Below are 10,580 nucleotides of genomic sequence, written 5' to 3'. Positions count from 1 at the left end.
CTATGTAGTTTTAGGGAAGACATTTTAATGGTAAAAACTCATTGACTGATATGTTTCATGCTTAAACACCTAGATAAACTCTTATGATTTAATACGCTTGATTTAAACAAACTGACCTTAAAGGACAACACAGTTTCATACTGTTTCACTTTGTTTGTATGTGGCGGACCCTGCCACCTTTCTAGCTTCCAACATTGTTCTGGGGACCTTATTGTCCTCTGAGAACAGCTTGTTTATTTAGTGGTGGAAAAGATAAATATTTCTGATTTTGTTGCATCACCTGATTAATATAGTAAATATTAAAATTCTTTAATAGTTTGAATTTCTTCTTTGGAGCTGCTCCTTTAATAAACACGCAATACTTTACGGATAAGTGGATCTAATTCTCCTTTTAGAATAAATAATATTGATTGTTATTCCCATCAAAATATTGTTGGAGGTCACAGAAGTGACTAAGAATCTTCAACCAAGTCCTAAAAGCGAACATATGTGTGTACAACCCAGGCGCTTAAGACATACCCATACCTACTGGACACGCACATGTGCTGTTGAGGCTGTCTCTCCATCCATCTGTACCCTATTAACTATCATCCAGTGCTAATGTGTTAGGGCAACTAGTCCTTCCAGACGGAGGCCCGCTCTCTATACTATGGGGCTCTGACCTTTTTCCTTAAGCATTTATCATCCTCAGACCACCATAACTCACCCAGCCAGTCATCCGTCAGCCTGGAGGTGGTTTCAATTTGTCTCATGATATGCTCTCTCTCCGGTCTGTTTGTCAACTTCCAGGTTCCACTTGTTGTCTTTGTTCTTTTTTTGGTCTAGTTTCTCACAAAGGTTTGACAAAGAGTTGGCGCTCTTTTGATCCCGGAGACTCCATACCGGCACCTTCAAGACACAGGCCCGCATATTAATGGCGCTAATCCCCTAAAAGTCACGAATTATTGAATAATCTATAGCACACACTAACCTCCGGGTCATGACTTCAAAGGCTGAAATAACAACATCAACTGGTCGACTGCTTTTCATAGAACATATGCCCAGGGTCGTAATATGCTTTTTGATCCTGGGCCAAAGCAGAGCAGCACTCTGGGAAAGAGAGAGGATGTTGGTGGACGTGTGGAGGAAGGCCATTAGGAGGTTAACTACCCGCCTAGTACAATTTCAACTGTTTAAATTCACGATAAAGGACCTCTGTTCTTTGATGTGTAACAGGAAACACCTGGCAGCTTCTGCCAAGAGCAAACGTACAATTCAGTCTCCATTTTTTCTAACTGCAGCAAGTAGAGAAAAGCTCATGATAGCATTAGCCAAACAGACACAAGGTTATATATGCACAGAACAAACTGCATCTCTGTCATGATAAAAATGTCATCTGTGAGAGGGTAGAGCACCTGATATTGTTTGTATTGATTGTGAATAAGTAAGGAACCCGAAGACAAACAATTTGAAGGCTTACCAGTTATTCTTGGATGCTAGTTGTAGCCTTGCCGTGGAAACTTAGGCTCCTATTGTTAAAGCACAATTAAATCTAGAACCTGTATCATAATAACTTCTAGCACTAAAACATTTTTCTAAAATGTTATAGCAACAATAGCACAAATAGCCAATAGAAGAGTCGTAAGTCAACTAACTAGATAAGGAATGCCAGTTAGCTTACACAACTGTATCGTTCTTAACATTTGCTAACATTGGCTAACATTAGCCACCATACAGCAGGCCAGACCTTTGCTCACACAGCAGTAGCTGTAAAGCTAAAATCCTTTACAGTGAGTAAGGGTGCCATTTATCACACATGATTTATGGTTTTATCTCAGAGAAAAAACAATCTTTAAAAACATTCAATTGAATTTCTACAATAAATTACTAAATTATCAACAGAATGTAAAAAAAAAACCCTAACCCTTATGACCTCTATGATTTGTGTCACAGGGATATTAACTTTAGTTAGCATGCTAACCAGCTCCAAAGCCCCTTTGCTCATGGTGTAAACACCCTGGTGCTCCGTGCTGCCACTGCCAGTCCACCACTAGAAACCTGGCTCAGCAAGCACACCAAGCAGAGTTGCTATACAGAGACAGCAAAGAGTCAAGCAAAACACTTTTATTGCATTTAATACAAAACATCAAATATACATTTTATTACATTTTGAGTAAACAGTAACTCTTAAGGCATTGAATAACAAAATAACATGCTGTCTCCCCAAGACAGTTTAATCAACAGGGCCTTAGCGAAGAACACATGACTCCCTTATGCAGAAAGTGGTCATTAAACAAGGCATGCAGTAGATATTCACATTAGAAAATGGCAGCTAACATTAAACATGTGCTCTCAAAAAACACACTCCTGAATGAAACCAGCACCAGAGGATCGCTTTTGGCGACAGCAGAAAAATGCTGTAGTCACAGCGGGAATGATGAAGTCCTTTGGTGTGAATGAATTACATAAATAAAAGACAGACAAAGTAAAAGCACAAGGAATTTCTGAACATAAAAACAGGCGACTCAACCATAAGAAATATTGTGTGTATTTGAAGCTGGAGACAGTTCTTTAGGGCCATAATTTGAACCTTTGCAGAAATCATTACACATTACTAATACTTGCATTAATATTGATGCATAATGCTATGCTTTTTTAAAAATAAGTCCATACTTAAGCTTTTAAAGTATTATTATTATTATTATTATTATTATTATTATTATTATTATTTTACAAAAGTCTTTTTAAAAAAGGCAGCTTAAATGAATAGTTCAAAGTATGGGAGATATGCTTGTTAAAGGTAAATGAGAAGATGATGACCACAAATGGTTAGCTTAGCTTAGTTTTGCTTAGTAGCTTCAAAGGCTGGGAACGGGCTAGCCTGGTATGTAACCCCAACTTGGTGCCGTAACACTTTGCTTTTAGCACAGATTAGACAAGCGAGATAAAACTGTTCAACACTGGGCTTCACGGGTGCTTAACCTTTGTGTGTAGTGTAGTGTAGTTTTTCATCTTTGAATGGAGCACGGTTAGCTGGTTCCAGTCTTTATGCTAAGCTAAACTAAGCTAAGCTAACAGGCAGCTTAACATTCTTAACACTGAGCAGACAGGAATGAGAGTGGTATCAGTCTTCATCCAATTCTTGGCAAGAAACAAATAAGCATCTTTTCCAACCTGTCTAACTATTCCTTTACAAACAAACCAACAAAATCAGTCCATCTTATTAATCGCTCAACATCTTGTCCACTGAATTGGAAACCATATCAAGAAACAACTCAATAAAGTTTTGATTTATGTTATGCTGCCACCCAGAGGACTGACACTCCACTTCCTGAGTGGTGGCTGATCTGGTTTACCCGTCCACGTACACAGTCAAGTATGAAGAACACCGCTGTGCCATTATGAACCTGGAAGGATGCCCGCAGGCTCACTCTGGCCCAGTGGCTGCCCTCAGGCATCTGACCACTCACCTGTTGGGCCAGAGGGACAGGTCGTGCTCCCTCTGCCTCCCGGTCTCCACCTGACCCTTCTGGATCACTTCGCCTTAGAAGAGTCACCTTGACCAGGTTGCAGGAGTGAATAAGTTTGAGATCCAGAGCCACACTGGCCGTGCCACTCTCCTTGAAGACGAAGTCTCGCCTCTGATCTGTGGATCCCTTCCCCAGCAGCTCCATCTGCGACACCTGGGCGCTGGTCTGGCGGAAGAACAGAGGCTTGTTTCGGACTGCTCCCGAGGGAAGGCCCGTGTGAGATATCGAGGCAGACAAAGAGGAGGAGATTGCAGCCGGGACCCAAACCAAGCTGAGGGTGCTGATGCCTGTTTCATCGCCAAAGAAACGTACGTTGCACTGAGCGGGAGAGAGGATCTCAAAGGCTAGTGTGTCCCCAGGGTCAACTTTAGAGGCTCCAGACAGAGATATGGACGTGTCTCGATAGTGCACGCCTGGTTTGAAGGTACGACACAGCTCCATGCCAGTTCCGTTATGGTTGAGGTATGCCAATATTTGGAAGCCCTCGCTCACACATGCCTGGCCCATAGAGTACAGTGCCTGCTGGAACACAAAACGTACTGTGCCACTCTCAGCGAAACGGATCCCACGGCCGTCGTGAGTCAGCCCCACCACATAAGGGTCAGATGTGGAGGTGGTGCGGAAAACTGGGCGATAGGTTGTGTGGTAGTGTGCAGACACCATGGCCTGTGCTGTCATGGCAACCGCCCCAGTGTCATGGGAGAGCCAGAGGAGACTGAGCGAAGCTGCGGAGGGGTTGTACAGCTGCAGACCTTCACTGCTTTGGTTACAGTGCTGGTTGGCACTCCGGAGTAAGAGGGAGATGATGTGACCTGGCGCCACCTCTGCTACCGCGCTGATGCTCGCGCTCTGTAGCGACCTTACTTCCTGCTGTTCGATGCGTACACCACTGAGGTCACGACTTTCGGAGCCGTCCGTGTTGTTCATTCGCAGACACACCTGGATGAAACTACGACAGCCGTGAGTCACCGAGAGATTGTCGTCCAGCCAGATCAGGCCGTGCTGCCGAAGCACCAGGTGCCCGTCCTCAGGGGCCACCAGACTTGCATCGCCTTTCCCCTGGAGGTGAAGCTGCACGCTAGGGAAGGCGTGAGCAAGGATGTGGCCTTTTGCGCTGGGCAGACTCGCATCCCCAGCCCAGGCAAGAGAGAGGGCACTGTCGCCAGCAGCAGGGCCAGAGCACATGGCGTCTGAGGTGAAGGTACAAGGCGAAGCTATTGGTTCCCCATCGCATTCATTACAGGCCTGACACTCATCCATGTCTGAGTTGTAGAAGTAGCCATGGCTGCACATTCCAGAGGTGGCATCTCGTTCTGTCATGCCCTGACACCTGAATCCACCTGATGATGGGGTAAAAAGTATTTCAGTGTCTGAAGCACAGCCTTTTACAAGAAGAAAATCAGTCAGAAGTTCAACAAATGGAGGAATTGTGGGACTGTTGGTGATGATAGTTGAAGAGTTGTAATCAGTGCAGGCAATATTTAGAAAAGGATCTCATAAATTCATACCTGGAGTATTGAGACACTTCTGTGGATCTCCACACAGATCAGTTATTTCAAGACATTCATCTCTGTCCTGTAATGAATAAATCGACACTTTGAATCCATTTTAAACAAATTATTTATAGTTTCTTCAGAGCAAAACAAAAAAATATTTCTTTTGAGTGCTGTGTGGGGAGGGCCTGGCAAAGCCACTGCTCAGAACAAGAGAGTCGGGTTCAAGACCCTCTGGAGGGATAAACACCCAGAGCCATGGTTTACTAATTTACTAATTCACCTGAATGCAAATGCGCACATACGCATCCTCTGCATATCTTTGCTGGCTAACTTACTGCTAACATACAGTGCATTCATTTTAGTTTGTTTTAGCGTGTTTAACTTTATTCATGTTACGTTTAATCACACTCACAGACTTCCTTATTCTGTCCCAGAAGATACAGCTACCAAATGAAACGTATACACGTCAAATAAAAAAATAACATTTTAAGTAATTTTTTTGCGCCTTTTCATGGCTTTACCGATACAGCAGCTAAGAGATGCAGCAGCAGGTGGCAGATGTTAACAGCAAAACATTTCCAGTAAAGCATTTAGCACCTAAAGTGCTAAGAGGAGTGAATGTAGAGTGGACAGTGAAGACCACAAACAGAGCTAAAAGACAGTGACGCTCAGACTTTCAGATGGTGGCCAGAAATATAACTGTTACTTCAAATATGCAACTGCTTTCTAAGACGTATGTGATATCAACCTTGAAGTTGACAGCATGACTGTGCTGAGTTCAAAGCTTGTTTCTGCGGCCAAAAAATCTGTTATTGCAGGACTGACTGTGTGATTAACAGCTCATACAAAGAGTTCAAATTTATGCCTGGTTGCTTTCTTGTTCTGTCTCCAGCTGCTTCTTGTTTCCTTTGGTCTTTTTCTCTCCGTCATGACAATTCTACATTTGATGGTATTTGGTGGAGAAACAGTGAATATTTATTAGCATTTGCTATAACCACCAGCACAACTTTGCTTTTTCTTCTGTGCTTTGAGTTGGAATGTTGTCATCGGGCACGCTGTAAAAAGCAGTGCTCACCTGGCAGATTCTGTCTGCGTGGACTGAACACTGGGCGACCAGGAAGAAGCCTGCAGGACAGATGGTACACTTCTCACAGCGAGGCTGACCGCTGCTGAAGCTGCAGTACTCGTCAGGACCACAGCTTCCACAGGCAATCAGGGAGCGACCCACCTGATGGCATCAAACATGTCAGTGTGATAATCTAACATGAACATCATAGTCAGGTCTGCATACCATATGAACACAGTAAATGTCATATATTGCTGAGATCAGTTTGACTTTTTCCAGGCAATTTGATATATGTTAGTTGAAGAATGATGGGACATTAGAGCAGAAGTTATTCTATGCAAGATTCAAGGTATTAATGTTAGAACTTGGGTGATTAGTACTAAATATCCAGCATTTCATTTTTACTTTAAAGGTGCAATTTGTGATTATAGGGAAGAAATTTTCATCAGAAGAGAAAGGTCTTAATTGATTTTCATGCCTAAACAAACTAAATGAACACACTTTCTTTGTTTTAGTGACTGAATAAACAAACTGACCTTAATGCACAACACTATTTCATGCTATTTTACTTTGTTTATATGTGGCGGACCCCCTCAAAACTACATAGTGCCCCTTTAATTAAACATAAAAATGTATACGCGTCAAACTTTTTCTTGAAATACCAAAAGTAAAAGTATTAATTATGGAGTATGGCCCATTGTAGAATAATTTATATGATATGATTGGATTATTATCATTGTTAATAATGGATTATGATAATACTGCAGCTAATATGGCTGTGGCTAATTTAAAAAACTTGAGAAACATATACAAACATATATACATTAATTTGTTGATCACATATTGTTGCATTGTGCTGAGTCTGCAAAGTAACTAGTAACTAAATGTATAAAGTATAATATTTCCCTATGATTAGTAGCTGAGTACAGAACAGGTGTAGTATGTATATTGTAAGCATAAAGTAGCAGAAAATTGAAATACTAAAGTAAAATACAAGTGCATAAAAATTGCACTTAAGTACATTATTAAAACTCATTTTGCACATTCCTTCAGTTACAAACAACTTTTTATTGAAGTGCCTATTCTTACAAATGAGTTTGGTCAGATTGAAACATCTGGTATCACACATATAGTTTGGCACACTGTATTGTGAACACTCCTGTGCTCCTGATCCCTGATTCCACTTGCAGCTCACCTCCATCACGCTGGCCTCCATGTCCACCTTGTGCAGAGAGAGAGCCTGCTGAGCTTGGTGGTTTCTGACCTGCCCACTCAAAGTGTCCATGTGACTGTCTAGCTCCCCCTGGAGGCCCTGGAAGGATGTCTGTTTGATGCTGTCCATCATTATGTTGTACTGGGCTTTGACCTGGAATGGAGAAGAATATGATTAAAAAGTTCAAACACTTAAGTGTGATCATAGTATTAAGAATACACGATTAAACTACAAGATGAATGATTATAGCGTGCTGTCCGTATTATTAAGATTTCAGCTTCTACAGTACATTCAAACCTCTGATCCCCATATGGAACTCATTGTCCACAGAGAGGTCAGCGGTCCACATCATCAAGTACTTTCAGTGCACCTCATCTAAATAAATGTTTAATGTTTCTCTAATCACCGGCCAACAACAATCCCACCAGCTATTAACACTCTATTAATCATCATCATCAATCACAGCCGCCTTACTTGTTCCATCTGTTCGTACATCCTCCTCTGTTGCTCCAGTATTTCTCTCTGCTGGTTGACCAGCGTCCCCTGCTGCTCACTGAGGAGCCTCTGCAGCTCCCTGACCTCGTCCTGTTGGCCCCTGAGGGCCTCAACCAGCTTGTCCTGGCTCTTAGACAGCTGCAGCTGCAGCACCAGAGCGTCCTCTGAGGGAACCTCATTGTTCCCTGCAGCAAAAAAAAAATACAAAACCATTACACAGCTATTTAAGTAATTATCATTTTCTCACCGAGAAGGTTGCAGTTGGAAGGAGATCGACTTATCTTGCTTTCCAGTGTGCGTCTAATCACTGGCAGGCTGATACTGACCTGGTTTCATGTCACATGTTAACTGTATCCACGCGCCTCGCTCCGACCCAAAGTCTGGAAGCTCATCCAGAAACTGCGCCGCTCTGTCCGTCACATGAACCGGGGATGAGTGTCCTCTCCCGTCGTCTCCTCCGTGCGCACCGCAACCGTCTCCAACGCAAGACTTGGACTTCTGGCGCATCCGGAGGGGAAGTTTACATCCAATCCCTTTGCAGTCCCAAGTTGCACTGTCATCACTCGTCGGGTGATGGGAGACTGTGGTGGGACACGTCCCACCGGCGCAGCCAGGATGGAACACCTCCGCAGTGATGGTTCTCGGGTTGGTCCTCCTGGTGCCATCCGTACCCGCTTGCTGCGCAAAGCCCCCCTGCTGAGGTTGGACGATGGTGTACGGTGCTAACGGCGAGCTCTGCGCTTGGTGGTGACTGAAATGACCATCCTGCTGATAACTCGGGTAGATCTGTCCTTGTCTGGACTGAGCAGAGGGGTGAAACTGTCGCCGGGGAGCTGCTGCGTCCGTGCGCCCCTGGCAGTGCGCTCCGACGCACGGTCTTCTCCAGTCCTGGCCAGAGAAGCAGCGCGTCCCCCGGCAGGTCTCAGCCACGCTCTCTGCTCCACTGAGTATAGATGTTACACAGAGTAAAACCATGGCAGAGACGCGTGCCATGTTGCAAATGCTATAAGGTGAAAGTGGAAGCAGGCCACGAATAAGCGGCGGTCCTTTTACGCACCAGTTCTTCAGCCCTGCAGATCCTGTTTAATCATCTCTCAGGAGAAAAAAAAATCCCACAAATTAGTGACCGTCCAAACAAGTAACTGCCAATTGATCTAGAAGAAGTGATTGCACGGGCTGTCAGCTTGTCTCCATTGCGCGCAGCGCGGTTTCTGCCCCCTTTGCCCCCTTCTGGAGATAGCTAAGTCTAGCCCACATGTGGCGCTCACTGCTCCTAATTGGCAACAGGCTTTGCTCCTAGTCTTAAATTAACCCGTAGCTTTCCCGGACATACCACTCTGCCGAGTCACTCCAATCCTACTGAAGCTGTGCATGTGGTAGATATTTGGACTATTCTAGTGTTATTTTTATTCTCACACTCCGGCGGGTCATTTTCTGACCAGTTTTTTTTTTTAATTTTTTTTTTTATGCACAGCTATGAGAAGTTCATGACAAGCTCCAAAGGTTCCGTTGGGATTTCAGAGATTTCGTTTTATGGAGTTTTTTCCGCGTTTAACTGTATCAATCAAAGACGTATTTCCTTTCCTTCAGCCGTTCTTCGTAATGACAGGATCAGCACTGTGGGCTTTTAATAAAGCCCTGTCAGAATTAAAATCTCTGCTTTGTGTGGCATCACAGCTTTGATCTCGTCTGTAGAACTGGATTAGGGTGCAGAGGGAGGACTTTTAAGACACAACTCTGTGATATCGTAAAGCCGGAGCCAAAGCTGCCTCTCCTGCAGAATGTAAACTTTATTACTCTTTATTACCACTCTCATTTCCCCTCCCGGACCCCACATGGCTTTGATTAAAGCTTTAACCCACATTAGAAACACTTACAGTCCTCTCTCTTGTCATTTTCCCTCACACACACATACACACACACACACACTGAAGGCCAGTACATAAATCCTCCATCCTTTCCTTGCAGTAGTTTGTTATGAACCATCCAGAAATGCTTATGAACAGTAAACGGTGAATATATTGCGTGGGAATGAAAAATAATTCAAACAGACATTTTACTGTAACTTGTGCACACACACATGCACACGTGCAGCATGTGATAGCCAGGTCACACTTTGTCACAGTTACCAATTTACTCGCTGAGGCTGAAGTCAGACCACACACGAGTCTGAATGCAGCTGCTGACATGAACCCCGTGCTTCTGGAGAGACAAACAGGCCCACTGAGATAAAGGTTCGTGTCTGATTGTACTTCTGTTTTCACACCCTCAGACTTCACACGTCTCTCACTGTCGACACTATTCACAGTGATGCTATTCTCTTCACCATCTCACTCCACGTGCTGCCTGAGGACACATGAACCACTTGGGGTTCTATGTGGACAACTGAATATGCTTCTAATTTACCCACGACCTCATTATACCCTCACTCCTGGACCTTTAGTTTATGCTATATCTGATAACACACACATTTATTTGAGATTCATCTAGCAACTGTGCCGCCCTGACAGTTCTAGCCGTTCCTAATAAACTGGCAACTGTGTGTATTTGTCTGTTACAGCAGGGCTTTGTTTTTATTGATGACAGAAACATTATGTAACTCTTTCTTTTTTTGGTGATGGTACAATCACTTGTAATCAGGATCAGGAGGGTCACTTTAAAAAAATGTAATCCGACAAAGTTACTAATTACTTTAATGTAACTTTGTACTTCCTGTTATTTCTGGATTACCTCAACACCGAACATGCGCAAATAAAGACCAGACAAGAGAAATATCTATAACATGACTTTTTATTTCATCT

The 10,580-nt window shown here is 43.5% G+C and overlaps 1 protein-coding gene across 1 annotated transcript; it reads right to left on the bottom strand.

Annotated features, from left to right (window-relative positions):
• Positions 1-2,104: 2,104 nt before the first annotated feature.
• On the bottom strand, positions 2,105-10,428 carry LOC119010873. The gene is made up of 6 exons (XM_037083429.1): positions 8,106-10,428; positions 7,759-7,964; positions 7,267-7,437; positions 6,081-6,233; positions 5,018-5,084; positions 2,105-4,849 (listed from the first exon to the last, which is right to left on the bottom strand). Exons 1-6 carry the CDS (start codon positions 8,770-8,772, stop codon positions 3,276-3,278), a joined length of 2,838 nt encoding a protein of 945 aa, XP_036939324.1. The 5' UTR covers positions 8,773-10,428; the 3' UTR covers positions 2,105-3,275.
• Positions 10,429-10,580: the final 152 nt, after the last annotated feature.

Source organism: Acanthopagrus latus, chromosome 21, assembly GCF_904848185.1.
Source record: "Acanthopagrus latus isolate v.2019 chromosome 21, fAcaLat1.1, whole genome shotgun sequence".
NCBI classification, from domain to species: domain Eukaryota; kingdom Metazoa; phylum Chordata; class Actinopteri; order Spariformes; family Sparidae; genus Acanthopagrus; species Acanthopagrus latus.
The sequence above is the reverse complement of the archived record's forward strand: the minus strand, read 5'-3'. Positions and strand labels throughout refer to the sequence as shown.

Coding starts and splice junctions, on each gene's coding strand:
- LOC119010873 (XM_037083429.1), bottom strand. CDS start 8,772: ATGGCACGCGTCTCTGCCATGGTTTTACTCTGTGTAACATCTATACTC. Junction 7,438..7,758: donor TGTACGAACAGATGGAACAA/GTAAGGCGGCTG, acceptor TCTCCATTCCAG/GTCAAAGCCCAGTACAACAT. Junction 4,850..5,017: donor GAAGTGTCTCAATACTCCAG/GTATGAATTTAT, acceptor CCCCATCATCAG/GTGGATTCAGGTGTCAGGGC.